The sequence below is a fragment of the Nanorana parkeri genome, unplaced genomic scaffold (assembly GCF_000935625.1).
Source record: "Nanorana parkeri isolate BGI_ZX_2015 unplaced genomic scaffold, ASM93562v1 scaffold251, whole genome shotgun sequence".
Classification (NCBI taxonomy): domain Eukaryota; kingdom Metazoa; phylum Chordata; class Amphibia; order Anura; family Dicroglossidae; genus Nanorana; species Nanorana parkeri.
The window spans coordinates 1,583,098-1,604,026 of record NW_017306519.1 but is presented as its reverse complement, the minus strand read 5'-3'; the positions used below and the strand labels follow the sequence as shown (position 1 = coordinate 1,604,026).

Sequence of the window (20,929 nt, the reverse complement as noted above, 5' to 3'; positions counted from 1 at the left end):
GTGGCGCGGGGGGGGCGGGGGGGTGAAGAGACTTAAAACAGAACTCAGGGGAAACATTTTCTTAACCCTTGCACTTCAAGGGTTAAAAGCTCATATTTGTCTAGGTTCAAAAATAACAAAGTTCTGCTCGCCTAATTCTTGGAGCCGGGATGCTCTTAGACTGGTCTCCTCGACGGCAGCAATGGTATGTCCCTCGGCATCCTCATGTCCTATACACAGTGTATAGACCGTGATGACTCACAGAACCTTAGACCACTGCAGTGGTGGGGGAGCGAGGCGGAAGGGTCCGGTCTAAGAGCAAGCCGGCTATGAAGATTGGGCGAGTATAAATTTGTTATTTTTAAACCTAGACAAAAAGTAGCCCCACTGCAAGGGCTAGGAAAAAAAATGACCCTGGAGTTCTGCTTGAAGAAATGGATGACCTTGGAGTTACCTATACAGCTAGCATGCAATAGCATTTTATCTCACATATGCACCATTGGTACGTGATTTACTGCTGCTTGTGTGGCTTAACCAATAGGGAGACATATGTTCAGTCTGTTGAGCAATCATGTACTTGTGATTTTACTAGCATGCTGGAGCTACTAGAAATCGCTTGTGTAGCTCTATCCTTTATCTGATTTTGGTGCTAGGCTTGGCAGCACAGCAGTTAATGTCTCCTGACAACATCTCAAGAGTCAGTGTGGATCCTTTCCTAAGTAACGCCTTAATTATCTTGCTTATGAAATGAATCATGATACAGATCCCTGATCTGAACTGAAACTGCCTAGAATAATTACAGTTCTGAGCTTGATAATTATGTTAAAACAACACAGCCCTTCAGCTATATCCTTGCAGCACCCTCCCACATATACATCGCCGGGACGTTAACCGTTGTCAGCGCAAGGCAGCAGTGCTTATTATCTCCTAAATATACTCGCTATCTGTTCCCGTACTGTTCTCCTTGCTCTGTCCCATCCTAATTTAGGTATTGTGTATGCTCCATAATACATGGGGGTGGTGGTGGTGGTGGGTTCACATAAAGAAAGTGGAATTTTAGGATCACGATTGGTGTATAAAAACATTATGATTAGAACACAAGCTCGACTTTGCTGTGGCCAATGAAAACTTATCATTCTTAAAGCCAGACTCCTGCCTGGATTGCGTTTGCTGACTGATCTCTGAAGTTGAGCTAAGAGGTATCTGCACAGGCCATAAACATCCATACTCAGCCAATGTAACTGTTATTATTTGTTCCATGGTCTTTATACAGAACAATCAGGTGGTGGCCCAAGCTTCCAACCACTACCTTTTTGTTTTCTCCCCCCCTTTTTAATGGAGTTGTTGTACTAGAATTATGTAGATGAGAAGGCTTCTTACTTATTTGCTAATTGCCGAGATTTTTTCCCACCACAGGACCCATCACTGCTGAATGGAAGAGTGACCTTACATCAAGTCAAGGGTGGCACTGTCTTGTCCAGACAGGGAGACCAGGTCAGTGTGGAAAACAGACAGCTTCTATCAGCCAAATCAATAGTCATGATTTACAGTAATGATTAGTGATTGATTTTACACACAGGCTAAATTGATATAAAATAATGCTCACGAGGCAAGACTTTAACCCGACTTCTTTAAATATTAAACATGAAAATGAGGCACTAGATTCGGAACTCCGATATATAATAAGAGAAACCCTTATGAAGCCAAATCGCTTCTGGTGAAAGTTGGTAGCAGAGGAGTTCAGGTTTTTGTACACAGTTGTGCCTACCTCTCTTTGTGTGTGTAGGTATCATGTTCTCTCTAAACCCTTAACTTCAGCCACACGTGTTTTTTTTTTGGATAATTGAGGAAGGAGGACAGAAATGCACAGACAGCAGTAAAAACATTGTCAGAGGTTTTGTCCTTCCCTACACTACTAAAACGTATTTTTGTATTTGTCTAGGTCTCTGTTTGAGAGGTTTGCCATCAGTTCTAAAAGGAAGTAAAGTAATGTTGTCCAATAGGGAAACAAAGGGAAATACAAATCTGATCAAGGCTTTAACCCATCAGGGCTCTATCAAAAAACAAGATAAGATTTGGCTGGAGTTGGGGGCTGTTAAACAATTCCTTATCCGTGTCTGTGGATTTCTCTTAGGATGTCAACATCCGTTTTGTCATCTCCGGCCTCCTCCATGTCTACCAAAGGAAGATTGACCGAGAGGAAGAGACTTGCCTTTTCACAACACACCCGGGGGAGCTGGTGGGACAGCTGGCCGTCTTAACCGGAGAGCCCCTGATATTCACCATTAAAGCTAATCGTGACTGCGCTTTTCTGTCTATATCCAAGTGCCACTTCTATGAGTAAGTCTCCTTATTTCATACGATTCTCTCTTCTTTTACTCATTCATATTAATTTAGATATATAGATTTGGATATTTTATAGAGAAGCAACCAATGAAGTGTCAGCAAAGTTGACCCACATGCACTTTTAAAAACAAGCTGGCAATAGCTGCTGTCCTTTTGTATCCTGAGGGTTCCTGCCTTGGGGGAGACTATAATAATTGTTGGTTGGTTTTTATTTTTAATTTTTTTTGTTTACAAGTTTATAAACTTGTGTGTTTATGATTTTTTTTTTCTTCATTCCATAAAATATGTTTTATAAATGTTTCCTACAGGGTGCTTCCATGATACTCCTTTCTGATAAGCAAGCCCAGTACTGCCTTTGCACTTGCTAAAAGCTTCTGGAGACAGAAATGGGTCCCATCTGGGTATCTTTGACTCATTTAGCTGTGTGAATTCATCTCCTGCTAGTCACATCTCTATACAACTTTTTCAAGCTTTTTCATAGCTTAGCAGTATATCGGGCTCCAGCTGCTGCTCAAAATTACTACATTTGAATATTCATATTTAATATTGAAAGTACAACTACACTTACAAGCCCCCTAACCTGATCTAACCTACAAACCCCCAGCCAGATGTTTGCTTACCTCTCCATAACAGTGGTGGTCTGACAGTATGTTTACATCCTGTGTCCCACAGTATGTTTACATCCTGTGTCCCACAGTATGTTTACATCCTGTGTCCCAAAATCTTCTCCAGTGCTGCCTGCTCAGTCACTCCTCCTTATAGACCTGTATGGGGCTGAACTCCTACTGTAGAGATGCTAGGAGTATGGCATTGTTCAAGTCTATGGGGACTTACTTAGCAGGCATGGGCAGCCTAACATTGTAAGACTTTTATGATTTTCTCTCAGTTTGGAGAGATTTTCACTTTTTCTATGTGTCTATAGCATAGAATGTGAAGAAAAAAAATTTCCCTGATGGCACATGCCAGAAAAAAAAAAAAAGACAGGGGTTGTACCTACACCTTACTCTATCCAAAACTAAAAAAAGAAGTCTTTAGATATACCTTAACTCCACAGAACTGAACTTGTGTACCCACTGAAAATACATTCTAGTTTTCCCTTAAGACAAGATACTGGAGAGGCTGTTAGTCCCCAGCCATTCACTTCATTAGACTAGAGTCGCACCTTTCACTTCTATTTATCCATTAGGCCTTGGTCCCTGGGAGCCACCTAGCAAAGTCACTACATGTTCCCTCTTGCTGTATAGAAGATGTCTGCTGCAGGTCGTCACATGTGACATAATGAGAGCAGTGCTTGTTCATTGCCTCCAGGCGTAATCCTTGATTAATCAGATGCAGCTATAGCTGACTAAATATAGATGGGCCACCTCAGGCCTGTCCTACATTCTTTCCCTCTGCAGGTGCTTCCAGAAGACTTTACCAGCTTAGCTGTATATTACTGGAGGATTGTGCAGGTTTAATATGGGGAAATGAGAAGGGGTGAAGATGATTTAAATGTCATTAACTGGGTTTTTTTCTTATCGGATCCCCTTTGAATTTCCAAATAATGAAAGTGATCCTATCACCTGTCTAGCCCCTATTCACATTAGCCGCACATATGAATACCGGGCCTGTCGCATGTAAGCATAGAACAGCCCTGTGCGGCAGTTTGAGCTGCAAGCTTTGCAAATCTTTTGTGCCTTAACGTACGCGCCAAGACATGTGTATCTTGAAATAATTGCACCATTTTGAGCATGTTCACACACACACAGCTTGTGTGATTGGGAGCTTAAGGTGGTTTCTGTTGGGGTAGTTCGATTTGGGTAGTTTCTGTTGTCATTATTATTGAAAAAGAGTAAACACAGTTGATTGATAATAAATGGCTTCAGCCAAACACTACCCATGAATGACAGAAAGGTTTTCGTGTTATCATTCATATTCTCTGAAAAATGGCCAGGAAATCGTAAATTCTGCCAGGGTATGTAAACTTATGAGCACAAGTGTATATACATACTGTATGTATTTGTGTGTAATTTTTATGTGTGTGTGTGTATGTATATATAAAAAATTTTATTTATAATATTAGGAATGCACTGATACCAATACTAGGTAGCGATACTGATTATTTGGGCGAGTACTCCTACTCGCCCAAATGCTCCGATACAAGCATAGAGGTAGTTTCTTAGCCAGGCGGGTAATGACTCGCTGCCCGGCTTCCTGATTGGCCGGGAAGCCTGGCTCCATGCTGATTGATATATTCATGACTTGTGCTTAAGAACATTTATCCTAAAGTTAGAAAATGAGCCGTAATTTTCTAATTCAGACATGAGATTAGGAAGGGAAACTTCTTGTTAGGATATGCAAACCAACGGATAAGCCACAAATCCGGCTAATTCGTGTTGTGAGGTTGAGGGTGGAAATTCTGATATGTCCAGGTTGTTTCTGATGTGGTTCAAGAGTTAGGATGAAAATTAGTGGGGATAGAGGGCAACCGTGCCTGGTGGTGTTTAGGAGAGGGAAATAGTCTGAAATTCTTTTATTGACTCTCCACGCTGCTATTGGGTGAGAATAGACCACTTTTAACCACAAGAATATATTTGGTTTCAAAACTTTATGATGTAAGAGGCTTCCATGAAGTGCCAAGTGACGCCGTTAAATACTTTTTCCACGTTAGTAAAGACTGAGTAGAGTGAATTTGTAGGAGGTGGCTGCATGCTTATATTCAGTACTCTCGTGGTGTTATCCTAGCCTCTCAGGTACTTCCTACCTGGTCTAAATGAATGAGAATGGTAAGATGAGGGAGTAGGCGGTTTTAAAAAAAAAAGTGTAAATATTTTCAGATCTGTATTGAGAAGGGAGATGGAGCAGAAACTTGCGCACTAGGTTCGGTATATATCTTCTCAGGGAATGACCATGATTTGTTTGTGTACGGTGGCCTGTGGTAGGGTGTTTCTTTGGAGAATGGAGTAGCCCTGACAAATTCTTTAGAGAGAATTCGATAAAAGGTTTTATGGTATTGTATCTTAACTTTTTATCCTACATTTGTTTTGTACATTTTATGTGCAGCAAATTAAGATGGGGTAGAGGGATCTCACTGAATAAGCAGACCTTGCTTTTTAGGCACAAGCTACACTTTAAGAACCTAGTAGTTCCCCCGTAAATCAAGGCAATATTAAGGCTGCTTGTAGACCATTGTTTTGTTTTTGTTTTTTACACCAAACATGAGAATTTTTCAAAAGGAAAGTTTTTCCTCCACCAGCTCAAGTAAATTAAGTTGCAAACACAACATGCCATGTCAGAGTACAGGAACCTTTACTTGCGTCTTAGAAAAAGGAACACGTGAGATTCTTATTTAGAGCAATTTTAGAGCAGCAATGCCATTTACTGTTGCTTCTAACTTGGCACATCATGTGCTTGCAGTGTGTGCCCGTTGTTGTTTGTTAGCTGGTTATTTGTCACCAGTGACGGCACTTCAGGGCCTGCAAAGTAGATGTAGTCAGTAATCAGCACAGACATGATGTACATTATTCATAGGGTGGGTGACTAGTGAGAAACTAGGCCATGTTAATACAAGGAACACCGGCCGCCAGGTGCTCTCCCAATCAAGGTCTATGTGATTATTATTGTGCTTCTGAAATTACAGCAAAGTAATGAAACCTGAATGGATAAGATGACAGAATGAGAGCCACAGGAGGAGCAGGATCACAATTTTGTTTCTACACTTAAAAAAAACCCCCTTCATAGCTGGAAGTAGCAGGTATCTTCTTTACTGTCGACTGAACTTAGGGGCAGGGAAAAGCCCAGCTATACTTTAAAGTAGAGTCCATCACATACCATGTTGTAGCACTCCAGGCAATGTTTTTTTGTTTACAGTTTTGGATGGGGCAGTGAAGAGATTAAATTGTTGGTTTTATATTGCTCTTATGTTGGTGTGATTCCCCCTAGTTTCCTAATGGTCACTTAGACAGAAAATAAGGTGAGACAGATCATCATTTTAATACTTACCTTCCACTCTAGCCAAATCTAAATGTAGCAAAGATAAGAGATTGAATGGTTACGCAAATGCAGCTTTAAAGAGATTTTAAATATATCTAAAGCCAAAAGACTAGGGGATGTTTAAAACTGTTACAATACGTTTTTGCTGCATCCAATAGGGGAGATTTCACCTGACTTCCTGTGTCAGAGACACAACCTGAAATGAGTGGAAATTTCACTTTTTTGTTACCTATAGACAGCTATCACTGCAACAGTCTTGGAAGATATCAACTGTAAAATCTTGGGTTTCCCCATCAGTTTTTGTCCCAGTGACAATAGCCATCAGGATTAAAGTGACACTAAACCCAGGAGTTAAATCTTAAAAATGCATTCAACTACCTTATTAATAAAAATGTATCTTATTTGTGTATAACTCGGCTGTAGATCCTGTAAATCATCTCTGAATTGGTGCTGACACTGTCCTTCCTTCTGGAGGGGGCTACTTTTGTTCCCCATGGTCCGTGTGTGTGTTGTAAAGTAGTCACCGCTCGCTTCTGTGATGGACTACAATCTAACATTTAGTTTACTAATTTGTATTGAGATTGTAGTCCATCACAGGAGTGATCTTGGAGAGGTGAGTACTTTTCTTTGCCGAGAGGAGTTCTTTAAGGATTAAATAAACCAAAGGAAAACTGAGTGTGTGTGAACCTGGAGTTAAATGTCCCTTGGGCCGAGACGAATCATTTTAACGGTGTCAGGGGTTGGGTTGCATATTATTTGCTATTAGGGGAGATTTATCACTTATTTATTACAGAGACCAGAGGACCCCCAGTGCTGCAAAGTGGTAACCACTGTGCAGATTATTTAAAACAGTATCTTGCACTATGCTGAAGGTTTTAAAGTTTATTTTTAAAAAATGAATCTCTGTAAGTTTGATTCTGCTTCAGTCTGCTCTTGTCCTTGGCCGACATGCTTACAGGCTACATGTGCCCAGAAAGACGTCTATTTCAATATCACACCTCGGTGGCACTCAGAGCGCAACCTATTAATTTGCACCAATTAGCTGGCCTTGTCCCAGGCAGAAGAGCTTTGACTCTTCCCAGCCAGCAGTAAGAGAGACCTTGTTATTGCCAGTGCAACCTCTTCCATCTTTCCCCTCTAAGCCTTCTCCCTTCGCATTGCTGTTAGCAGGCCCTGATTAGATCAGAAGACGAACCACGGCTAATCCTATTATTTAACATGATGTCAGCAGGCCAGGATCGTGCTGACAAATATATGACAGGCGCAATTTACAGAGGGCTGTGGGCGGCAGTGCTGGAACTTCACAAAATCCATAGAACTTTAGAGATAGTTACATGTTTAAAGGAAATGTTCAATGCTTTTAGTATTATTTTTTCTTAAGGTCAAAAATGAATAAAACTTTTAAGCCAATAAAAAAAAAAGGTACTCTAGTCTACTGATGCTTTATATATACCACTTGTGGGCAGCAGGGGATGCAACTGCAGCTTTTCACTAAGCGAACTTTACTACTGCGCTGTGGTTAGCCTATGTTGATCTCCTGCTGTTTAGGTCTATTCTCAATGCACACACAAGAAACAGGAAACCCAAAAACCTGTTAATGTCCAGAGAGCAACAGACAAAAACAATGTTGGTAGTGGCAACCATTCCCCACACTACTAAAAATGTTAAAGAAAGATTTCATATAATTTGATCTTTTCCTGACTCTCATCAAAAGGATCACAGACACATTAAAAACCTGACACAGGCTCTATCCCTTCTCTGAGCTATCCAGAATGAAATACAATATTTTGGCTGGAGTTCAGCCTTAAAGTAGTATTAAACTCTCAAACATTTTTTTAAAATGAATCCAGATCAAGAAAATATATATTGGCCAGTAAAGTATTTCTTTAAATTTTTGCCCAAGCACTTAGTCATCACATTTCCATATCTCTGGATCCAACACTCTCAGCTTCAGTTCCCTGACCTTCCTGTCCAGTACAAGACCACAAGGGACAGCGCAATCTCCAGCAGCCATCCATCTACTAGGTTGGAGGAGGGGGAGGTGGGAAGTGCCCTGCCTTGCTACTGAAGAGCATCTCATTGACAGTATGTGGCCAATGCACCGGCATCACTTCTATGACTGGCAGAGGGATCCTCAATTGAATTGTTTTGTAATTGTAATGTCTTCCTTATATTGTAAAGCACTTCGCAAACTGTTGGCGCTATATAAATCCCGTATAATAATAATAATTCCAGTTAGCATCAAGCTGCTGACCCAGAGGAAGTATGTAGAAAGTGAAAGAAAACCTGATCTGCCTACTTGTTCCAGGTCAGGGATTCCTCATTTAAAACAAAAAAGTGGCCACCAATCTTATTTTCTCTTCTGACAGGTGTCCATGAAACCTTAATGTTGTACTATGTATTCTTGTTTAGAACCTGCATTACTTAAAGTGAGTACATTTGTTTTCTCAATACAGAATAATGCGGGAACAGCCCAGCGTGGTCCTAGGAGTGGCTCACACAGTGGTGAAGCGGATGTCTCCATTTGTCAGGCAGATTGATTTTGCATTGGACTGGATGGAGGTGGAGGCGGGACGTGCTGTCTATAGGTAAGACAGTATATTATGTGATGGCTTCAGTCCAACACTTGTAATTACTAACCACGCAGAATGTCTCCTTTAGGGGATAAGAAACCTCAAGGACGAGAATGTAATTGCAGCTTCCCAGTCTTCAGATGCGGTGGTTATATTAGTTTTCATTTTTCAAGCAAAGAATATTTTTAACAAGCACAGAAAATATCTTGTCGATTGTGGCAGAAGTGCAGTGTCCTGGTCACTTGTATGATAAAAAGAAAGCACAAAGAATCTTATCTTTATTGTATAAACTACTAGTTCCGTCAATTTACCATGAAATGGAGAATAACAAAGGGAGACCTGTTTGAAGTTCATCCTGTGTGACAACCATGGCTGCCTCCATAGATACAGTGCATGAGTATTGTCACACAAGGGATCCAAACTTCCCCCACCAACACTTTTTTAAGAGGTCAGGCCACCCAAAGCTGACACTTTGGTTTTGATAAATGCTGAAGAGTTAAACTATCTGGAATTGTCTCTTTTGGTGAAGTCACTATGTTGAGTTCCTGTTGTGGCCATTATACATAATACTGGAATTGTATGTATTTTCTATTATGGAGAATGAAATTAAAAGAACTATGGGGTAAGTGGTTTTTCCCATAGTTCTCTTTAGGGTCACGGGAGGACATATACTAACCTTCTCCCGTGACCCAAAGCTCAGCGATATACTGAGAGCACCGCAGCCGGGACGGATCCCGACACTACTGTCTGGATCCACCCAGCTGCGTGAGTGACAGCTGGCTCTGCCTATCTAGAGGCAGAGCCAGCTGTGCCCGCCACTTCCCCTTTTTGTTCCTCCACTCAGCGCTGGAGGATTGGAGAGGGGAATCCCTGCTGGGAGTGATGCAAGGAGATGATCGGGAAGTGAACGGATCGGCAGCATGTCTCTGCTCACTTCCCGATCGATAGAGCCGACCTGTGACAGCTTTTTGTCACAGTTCGGCTCTAACTATGAGGATGAGTGGAAATCACTCACCTCATAGTTCTCCTTTAAAGGAGTTGGAACACAAAAGGATTAGCGGGAACACTCCTAACTCCCAGGCGGAGTGACTGTTGGCTTTTTTTTGCCCTATATATAAATATTTCATACACTCACCAAGTCATCCTCTCTTTAGGCAAGGGGATAAATCAGACTGCACCTACATTGTGCTTAATGGACGCCTCCGCTCTGTCATCAGGAAGGATGATGGGAAGAAGCAGTTGACGGGTGAATATGGCAGAGGAGACCTGATTGGAGTGGTAAGGTTATTCCCTTATAGGCTTAGACCATGACTTCCATACTTGATTCCCAGGCCTCTGATACTTTAAAGGACCAGTAAAACTAAATTCAGCCATTTTCATTAAACCTTTGGCTATATGCATACTAGTTTTACCAGCTTCTGAAATCCAGAGATAACTGATATTCAACTCCTGCATAGGTATTTTTCTTCTACACTTAATGGACGTCTGTCCTGCAATACCACGGAAAGATAATTTTGGCAATCTGTAATGAGCCTTTCTAAAGCGTTTCTAAACCCAAGAGCATAAACTATAATGAAGCTTACCAGTTCTTAGGTGTAGTGGCTGCTTTAGTTTTCTATTTGCAGAATTTGTTTCCTTTATTTTTAGTGAAGGTTGAAGATAGAGGTGGCTTTCAGCACTCAAGTGACTTGTTTGATGATAGCTATACTTCTCTCCCCATTTAGTTCTTGGAGAGGCATCTGCTTTGGGTTTTCATCTGAGCAGAAATAGATGGGAAATCTTCCAATGGGTACACTAGTTCTGCTGACCACCAGGGATTTCCGCTATTTATAAAGATTTCCTCTCACTTCCTGCTGTGGCTTTTGGACGGGAAGTGAAGGGAAATCTCCCTATTGGGACATACATGGCAATAAAATGTGACAGGGGTTATATTATAACCCTCCCTTACTCTACCCAAAACTAAAAGAAAAGTTTTGACTTCTACTTTAATCTTATACGTTCATTTTAAACTGAATTGGTATACCTTTCTTTTACAATACAGTATAGCACTTATGAGGACATCTTTACACTTTGGATAATCTTGCTGTTGATTATTTCTTTTATTTGGTATTACGGGCACTTGGCAAGCACAGCACTAGTACATACAATAAATAATTGCATTTTTGTTTTACTTTTCTTATTAATGTCTTGTAAAGGCTGCGCTGTGTGTCATGCAGTGTTTCCTCCAGTCTACTCTATAATTAAATTCCTATATGTCCCTAATAACTCCATTTATTTAAACAGCACCAGTCATTGCTGGAGAAGCCGGGTAGGATGGTAACTTTTAATCACACTTGTAACAGCATTGACTAAATGACACTTCTGGCACATAACTATCCATGTAATTGCACTATCACAGAGATGCCCTGCTTCCAGCAAGCATTAAAATTCAGCTCTGCTTAATTGCACAGCTCATAAATCTCTCAGCCCTAGAAACATCTTGGTGTCGGGAGGAATAGAGGTCGGCTCAACCATCCAATTCGCATGTTAAGTGCCTGATTTATAGCGAGTTGTTTTAGCTGGAATCAGCAGAATTCTGTGATCTGGATCTGTGTCCACAATGTCCTCTGCACTCATATTGTGCGGCCATTGGTGACACAGTCATAGATATACTTCTAATCACTGTGACTTACTGTAAGGCCGTCCTTGCTTCATATATATCCTTAAATAGGAACACCAGTCTAACAGAAAAGGGTAGTGTTTTTGTTGGAAATACAACAGCATATACTGATATGTTTCAGCTGTAGATGGAGCTTTAGTGCAATGTTAGTTTTCTATATGCATGGTTATCTATGATACACAGGAGGTTTACCTAATATATATGTTTCCTGCACAATGCTGTATACATACATGTAATGTCCTTCTAAGCAATTCAAACTTAATTCAGCATTCCTCAAGATCTCAGTTCTTCATCTAACACATAACCAACAGTTTTCACTTGGAGAATCCATGAGAACAGGAATATGGGAGTGTGTAGGGGTGCATGCTCATCCTGGCTTCACTACAATAGTCAGGATGACAGCTCTGGAAACTATCCCCTTTCAATACAAGTCAACAATGGCTGCTGAAGTAATTCTCTCCTCATCTGTGTGCATTGAAGGCTGGCCAAATACCAGTAGATTTTTTTCAAAATGTTTTTGTTTTTTTTGGGATCTTTTGATTTTCTATTGGTTATTGGGGTCTAATTGATGTTCGTTTTCAACTGTAGTGATGAGAAAAATTTAAGGAGCAGGTTGGAAAATTTCTCTAATTTCTTATCCTAATGAACAAAATTCTAACCGTGAATGTGGTTTCATTCAGGAGAAGCCATACATATTTTAATTCACACGTTCTAAGTACAAAATAAATCTGTTTATTACATCTAAGATTTCATTCAAGTGGCAGATCTGAATGGAATTGTTAGGGGTTTTCAAACAGAATTAGGTGACTCAACAATGGCATGATCAAGTGCTCTGACGAACGAATCAGAGTCCATCTGTTATTTTTCCTGCAGAAGTTTGAAAATAAAAGAAATTGGTTGCTATGGAGTGGGCAGCATCTTTACTACAGCTTGCACTGTTCCTTTTTTGTAATGAATTGGTACATGCTTATATGTCAGACAGCATTTCCTGAGGGACTGGCTGCGTGTCTGCATATAGCGCTGTCCCTGTTATCTGTTACTTTTTCTGTCTGCAAAACCAAAATAGAGCTTGACGTATGTGCGCAGTAAGAGGCAGCATGCAGTTGCTAGGTAAGCTTGTTTCTACTTTTTTTGTTTGTTTTACCTGTAATCTCTACTAATTAGAATTGGTGTTGGAAAAGCTTGGGATTTAAAGCTGCACATGTTGCTGTAATGTTTCCATGGAGCAGAGCGTCAGGGGGGTTAAGTTTAGGATGCATGATAAACCGCCATGACAACTGCAGCAAAAACTGACGTATCTCTATTTACATCTGTCTGTCTATCCATCTTAATAATGCACAGTTACAAGATACGTTGGATACCACCAAAATTTGACAAGTGTAAATTACTTCCCACATTTCAAAAACTGCAAAAATCATAAGTTATTCATTTGCTCTGATACTTTTTGTAAGATGTAATTGTTACTTACAGCAAACTTTCCATGCCTACAAATTTAGTATCACCATCTTTTTATTCTACCGGGCCTGCGCTTTCAGAAAATATATGGTTTGCGGGGTCTTTTACAAACGCTAGCAACGCAGCAATTGAAAATCAAATCAATAGGAAAAAATTGCAGAAAATTCAAAAATGGCTTGGCCAGCTGATTTGAAAAATGTTCCGGAGGGCTTGGCAGCGAAAGGGTTAAAGCCCAAATGAAAGATAACACCTAGTCCTGTATTGCTGTATGTTGTGATTTTTGACTGATTTGGAAGTGCGTAAAAAATAGTTTTTGTGTTCATGTGGAAATGAGCTTCTGCACACCCCACTCCAGTGCTCTATGCTGACATGAATAAGTAATGCCTCTCATCAAAAGTGTCCTGAGATTTACTAAAAGAATTACTAGTGCTCACCCAAATGCTCCAGATGCTTATCCTGATACCGGAAGTTCCAGTATCAGGAAGCCAGGCAGCGAGTCATTAAACACCGCCCGGCTTCCTGAGTGGTCGGGAAGCCGGCTCCATGCTCCCTCGCCACCAGGGAGCATGGAACTGGCTTCCCTGTCAGTTAGGAGGCTGGCTCCATGCTCCCTCATCGCTTGGTGATGGTCGGAAAGCTGGTCAATCATGAGGTCAGGCGGCAAGTCATTACCCACCCCCCAGCATGGAGCCGGCTTCCTGATTGGCTGGGAATCCAGCTCCATGCTCCCTCGTCACTTGGTGATGGTCGGAACGCTGGCCAATCAGGAAGCCAGGCTGCGAGTCATTGTCTGTCTCCCAGCTCCCTGATTGGCCAGAAAACCGGTTCCACGCTTCCTCGGCACCTGATGATGAGGTAGCATTAGGCTGGCTTCTCGCCAATCAGGAAGCCGGGCGACGTATAATGACTCCCCGCCCGGCTTCCTGATTGGTCAGGAAGCTGTCCAATCAGGAAGCTGGGTGGCGAGTCATTACCCGCCCCCGGTGTTACTGATTGGCCAGAAAGCCACCTCCATGGTTCCTCGTCACCTGGTGAGGAGGCAGCATGGAGACAGCTTTCCAGCTGCTCGGGAAGCTGGACGGCGAGTCATTACACTCCACCCGACTTCCTTAATGGGACTTCCGGTATAGGTATTCGGTATCGGTGAGTACCGGAAAAAAAATATCGGTACTCGATAACGGACAACCGGTATCGGTGCATCGCTAGGAATTACGCATGTTCACTATGGAAGGACATTTTGAATTAATGTGGTTAAAATTTACTTTGCAAAGAATTCCTGATCAGGTGCAAGGAAGATTTAAAAAACAGGATTTTTTGCTTGACATGACTGGGTGAAGTCAGCAGAGCTTCATCTCATTCACTAAGCTAAGGAAAAATTATCTTGCTAAATGAAAACTGACTTTGCAAAATGAACATGCTTTACTCCTTTAGTAAACCAAGATCTGATGAATGGAGGGTGTGAGTCTGACCAGGCCTGTTAGATTACAGAGTGTCCTGGGCTGTGTGGTCAGTCTGTGGCACCTCTTTTCTGCACAGTCATGTTTAGACACAAAATTAGATGTAACACTATGAAAATTGAGTTTTTTGGTGCATTGTCTATCTGATTCAATATATATTTCTGTGACTATAGCTGTATTTTATGCAACAACACTTTACCAACCACAAGATGCCAACTCTTGCTTTTCTGCCTTGTTCCTCCAACCCACAGCACACATTCCATCTGGAATCCCTTATAACAGAGGAAGGGTACCTGTAGCATGCCTTCTCCACATCCCATAATGCACTGCTTGTGCCTCTCAATAGAAGCATTACAATAGGAGATACAGGGACAGTGTACCAGAGAACCACCTTCTGGATTTTTTTATATATTTTATATTTTGGAAAATGCAAAAGGAGGTGACTAAGCACTCTCAGTGGACAAGAACATAGCCAAGATTCACCTCCAGAATCCAGGAAGTATATAAGTAGCCAGCCACTGCATCAGTCCACCAAATTCCGCTCATTATATTAAAATATAATCATTGGCGGCAAACTCTTTTGCAATCGGTACAAGCAGATCAGTGGATTTACTTTGAGAGCAAAGGGGTGAGGCACAATCGCTTTGCCTCACCACTAAGAACCAAGCAGAAGCTGTAAATGTAATGCTGTTGCCATGTACATATTTATTTACCAACCAGAGCTTTTATTTTTAGATATAGCGGGGAAAGTTTTTAAAACACTACCAAGTTTTTATGATTGTCCCTCTTTGTAAGATCTCCCTCACTTTCCAGTGGCCACCAAGACAGGAAGCCGGAGGAAACCGGAAAATAGTAATAAACATAAAATTGATAGGAGAACTAACTAATCCTAACTAACTTAAAGTGACATTAAAGGCAAAAAAAAATTTCCCTCCCCCCCATGTAAATGTTAGCACTTACCTTAAATGATGTCTCTTTTTCCGATCTTCCTCTTCTTTCCCCATGTTTTCATGTGTCCCTCCAGCGGTGTGACGTCACTCCGATCCAGCGCTGACTGCTCTGTCTCTCCGATCCAGCGGTGTCTGCAGGCGGGTGCACACGTCCATAGACTTACCTTGCGTCTCTGCTCGTCTCCCGGCCGAGAATCGGAAATGCGCATGCGCCCGCCCCAAGATCCTTTGCGGCCGTACGAGCAGCTCCTGATTCTCGGCGCGGGAGCGAGCGGCGATAACGAGGTAAGTTTAGAATGATTTTAAACAGGTTTTTTTTTTGTTTTTTTTTACACTTCTTGCCTATATCTACTACATGCTAGCAGTAGATATAAGCAAAAAAAACGGAGGGTTTACAACCCCTTTAATTACGCTATCCAATTTCACACAGCAAAAATGTCAAAAGTGTGTCAGTCATTTACGAACAGAAACTAAAAACAAGCTCAGTCATGAAGGGGTTAAACATATACACTGATTGGAGTTTTGCTTTAAAAACATTCAAGCAGATCTAAACCCAATCACTAAAATATCTGGGGGCACTTTTCAGCAAAAAAAATGGGCTGAAAAACTCGGCTTATACTCGAGTATATACGGTAAGTATTAACTTGTTAAGGTGATTTTTTAATTTGTTTTTGCAACCTTTTAAAATCTCCGGCTTTTATAGTTCACAGTTTTCCTGCTATAAGGGTCTATGTTTTGGCACTATCTGTTATGGGGTGACAACTGCCCCCGAATATGCTTCTGCAATGTCACTCTGTCACATGCGCCCCCGTTAAAGACTACAAGTGACCATTCCATCATACATTGCTGGGGCATGGTCTGCTGATGACACCATCTGAAAGCCAGATCAGCAGCATTGAGATACAAAACAGATTTATATAGTATTTTGTGAAAATAAACAGGGAGATTGTCTATGATACACAGTGCTGTAGATCTAGTTAGATCCAAGTTAGATTTCTTTTTTTTTAAACATACATTAGTAAAGGTAGTTACATCAAGCCATCCATACACATCCCATTCAAGGTGACTTATTAGTACTGATTGGAATTAGGTATAGTTTCACTTACAAATAACAAGCCTCGTCAATTTTATCATGTGCTACACACGGTCTCTCTGCATGTGTTATTGTGATGGATTATACTCTTGAGTGACTGGACTAACTTCTGCTAATATTCAGGATCAATGCTGTATTTATTGGAAAGTTCCGAGAACTGCTTACAAATTATTGGAGCTTCACAGTGAAAGCTTCAGATCGAATTTATAGTAACAGAAACATAAAAAACATAAAGCTTCCATAAACATTTATGTCCCCTTTAGCAGGAAGTTTCCACACAAGTCATATCCAGTCTTAAAGGCTCCAGCAACGGCAGTGGCAGGGGTCATAGCTAAAAGAAAGGGAGAAGAATGGTGTGCCTTAGCTGACAGCTCCAATTTCTTATTAACACCCAAAAATCAGGAGTCTGTACCACCCCCTCCTAATCTTCACATAGATGTGCCTCCTCGCTGGTACTCCATGCTCCTCAGCATTTACAGGATTGAAAAGACATATAGACACCAAAGTTAATAGATACTTTACAGAGGATCATGCTATATCTCATTTTAAGTTATTGTAAATTTTCTGCAAAAATATTTTTAATTACTCAAAAATAATTTTATGGCCTTTCTTGGTTTTTTTTTAATTTTGTTTGGCCATGTAGAGTAATCAAGCAGTAGAAATTCTATATCAATCCTGCAATGTTTCTTCATTGTGATTATAGGTGGAAGCCTTAACACACCAACCCAGAGCCACAACCGTTCACGCCGTACGAGACTCGGAACTTGCCAAACTCCCAGAGGGAGCATTGACATCCATCAAACGCAAGTATCCACAGGTAAGTGACGCATGTCCTCCTTCATGTGAGACATTAGAAGAGAAGCAGCTTTAATCAATACGTTTGTAATTTTCCAGTGGCCTGGCCAGTTGTTTACATCAGAGAACAGTCATTGTGCTCACTTGATCACTCTTTGGCCCGCTGACCTCTCCTGTGTGTATTCATCTGTAATCAGTTCCCGGGTTTTCTCCTGGACAGCATAAGATGTGTCTAGTTAATAAAAGCACTATGGCTTATTAGGAGCTAGCTTGCGTGAAGTGTTTATTCGCTGATACAAGAAGAGCAGCAGTACACATAGGGATGAATTATGTTCCCCTAAAGCAGTGGTTCTCAACCTTTCTAGGGCCGGGACCCCTTGGTAACATTTGCCAAGTTTTGGTGACCCCCAACCGTAAAATGTAGGGATGCACCAATACTAGTATCTGTGTGGGCTCTTGGAAGGCAATGCGGGCTCTCGGGTGGCTAGTGGGACTCTCTGTAGGCGTCCAGTGTGGGCTCTGTGGTGATCAAGCACTCATCTCCCCTCACGTCTGCCTGCTCCCCTCTCTCTGATCCTCTCTGGCCACTGCTGCTGCAGCACCATCTAGGAGAACTGACACTGCTGCGCTAGGAGGAGGCTGAGGAGCCTCTTACCTAGAGCAGCACAAGGCATGTGGGGACCCCCTCAACTGTGGGTCGCGACCCATTTTTATGGCCTTTCTTGGTTTTTTTTTAATTTTGTTTGGCCATGTAGAGTAATCAAGCAGTAGAAATTCTATATCAATCCTGCAATGTTTCTTCATTGTGATTATAGGTGGAAGCCTTAACACACCAACCCAGAGCCACAACCGTTCACGCCGTACGAGACTCGGAACTTGCCAAACTCCCAGAGGGAGCATTGACATCCATCAAACGCAAGTATCCACAGGTAAGTGACGCATGTCCTCCTTCATGTGAGACATTAGAAGAGAAGCAGCTTTAATCAATACGTTTGTAATTTTCCAGTGGCCTGGCCAGTTGTTTACATCAGAGAACAGTCATTGTGCTCACTTGATCACTCTTTGGCCCGCTGACCTCTCCTGTGTGTATTCATCTGTAATCAGTTCCCGGGTTTTCTCCTGGACAGCATAAGATGTGTCTAGTTAATAAAAGCACTATGGCTTATTAGGAGCTAGCTTGCGTGAAGTGTTTATTCGCTGATACAAGAAGAGCAGCAGTACACATAGGGATGAATTATGTTCCCCTAAAGCAGTGGTTCTCAACCTTTCTAGGGCCGGGACCCCTTGGTAACATTTGCCAAGTTTTGGTGACCCCCAACCGTAAAATGTAGGGATGCACCAATACTAGTATCTGTGTGGGCTCTTGGAAGGCAATGCGGGCTCTCGGGTGGCTAGTGGGACTCTCTGTAGGCGTCCAGTGTGGGCTCTGTGGTGATCAAGCACTCATCTCCCCTCACGTCTGCCTGCTCCCCTCTCTCTGATCCTCTCTGGCCACTGCTGCTGCAGCACCATCTAGGAGAACTGACACTGCTGCGCTAGGAGGAGGCTGAGGAGCCTCTTACCTAGAGCAGCACAAGGCATGTGGGGACCCCCTCAACTGTGGGTCGCGACCCACTTTTGGGTCCCGACCCACAGGTTGAGAACCACTGCCCTAAAGGGATTAGACTATAATGATCCCTGTTACTGTTTCCTTTAAATAAGTTTAGGCAAACAACTGGTTTAGTCCTAATTATGTAAAGTGACTACTCGTGTCTTCTTTCCTTTGTGAAAAGAAAATAGTGTTTCTGAGAGTTTGGACCCAGTACCAGCAGACAAAACCGGTTTCCAACATTTCTGCTATTTCTGTGGGTTTCTGGAACACAAACTTACATACAGAACCTCCTCTCATCACTTGTTGAGATGTAAAATGCACTTATACATGAAATGGAAGCAACAAATTATCCTTTGTTAGAATGAGTGAAGTATAAAGGTGCATGTTTGTAGCAGTCTGAGCATGCATGCTTATAAGTAGATACCCTCGGTGTTAGGCAGGGGAGGTATAGGGATTGTCCGGGACAAACCATCCTAGACTATCAGTTATTCAAAGGATGCCTACACACTGGGCACATACTTTCAATCCTTTCACAGAGAATATTCTAAAGCACTCAGTGTTCCTCGATTGCAACAAGGGAGTCTGAACTCCATCTTCATTAAATAATCCATAAAAGCAGGAACCAAAAGGCAGCAATAGATTAAGTGTCTCAGACACAAGAATCCTTTCCATTTCTACTGTATGGTCGCACGTCTTTTGTCTTACGAGCACGTTTGAAAACCAGCCAAAAAATCTTAAGATTTTCGTCGGGTTTGTGGCGTGCTCGGAAGACAAATGCTGCACGGGCCGGTGTGCGCAAGCGCACACTGCACGCTCAGCATTGCAGTCATCGGAAGCCCTTCCCTCAGCGGGGCGGGTTTGCGATTATCGCAAGTACGTTCTGCCTGTCCAAGATGGGCAGATCGTACGTTTTTTAAATTACCTTACAACCATCGTGAGACGAAAGTCGTGCGATGGTTGTAAAGTGTATGGCCAGCTTTAGAGATATCTACATTTCTTCACTCCACTTTCTTATGAGGACTGTCTAATGAGTTCTAAGCCTCACCATAAATAGGTGTTAAAATTGATTTCCACAGCAACAATAGTGTTGTTCTCTATTGCCAAATAAAGTCCTTCTTTAAGGAACAAATGACAGTCTGAGGAGCCTGATCAGTTAAATTTTTTTGGAGGTATTCTGAAGTACTTCCAGCTCATGGTAACTGCTGATTTGTGGCTTGGAGTGTTTTTTTATTGGTTGCTTTGACTCTGGAAAAGAGTTGTTGCCCCCATTTCATCCATTGTTACAACAATTTTAAGGAATATTTGTGAAATGGCTGTAAGATTAACAATGCAAGATTGTCCCAGGACACGTTCCTTCTGATCAACCTTTGCTTGAGGGTTCTGGAGCTTTGGGACCCAATGGGCAGCAGCCATTGCCAGATGTTCTTTTAGGATGAGATCATCTGTCATCTTTGACATGTCCCAGGTTTGTGCCTGACCAATAACCATCTATCATACAGTACTGTTTTGTGCATCTTGTCCAGAGTGATGACCTCTGGTGGTCTGTCTGACCAAGAGACATCTTCAAGTTTTCTTTTAGTTATACCGCTGTCCACCACTTTTGTACAGTACAATATGATAATCATCCTCTCCTAGTGTTGCAACAATATCTTCATAATCTCATATTGTTTTCATAAGGTGCCCGGACTCCAACCCATTGTTGATGCAGACACAGGTCTAAGCTTTTGTTTCTCTATGTTCTTCTTTCCTTGACTTAACTAATTACCTTCTAAGATGTGCAAAAAATAAATAAATGGGCAGAAAAAGATGTGTGTTATAGCATCCTAAAAAAATATCACAATGGTATCATGACGATGGCACAACCCTAACACTGTATGTTTGTTAGAAAGGGCCATTGTTTGTTAGAACAATACTGGGCCATTATTAGGGAACCAACTGGACCATTAGGGGAATAACTTGCTGGGACATTATTAGGGGAACTTACTGTACCTGTTAAATAATGCAAAGGGAACACCCCTGGGGCATCTGCTGTACAGGAGCAGAGCGAGGAACATTATAA

The 20,929-nt window shown here is 41.8% G+C and overlaps 1 protein-coding gene across 1 annotated transcript in view; it reads left to right on the top strand.

Moving 5' to 3' along the window:
- Positions 1–20,929, top strand: part of PNPLA7 (patatin like phospholipase domain containing 7) — a 143,450-nt gene that overhangs the window by 34,507 nt on the left and 88,014 nt on the right. Inside the window, exons 9-13 of the mRNA XM_018556766.1 lie at positions 1,396–1,473; positions 2,114–2,320; positions 8,755–8,885; positions 10,025–10,148; positions 17,188–17,301. Coding sequence (XP_018412268.1) covers positions 1,396–1,473; positions 2,114–2,320; positions 8,755–8,885; positions 10,025–10,148; positions 17,188–17,301 — 654 coding nt within the window. The remainder of the gene's footprint in view (positions 1–1,395; positions 1,474–2,113; positions 2,321–8,754; positions 8,886–10,024; positions 10,149–17,187; positions 17,302–20,929) is intronic.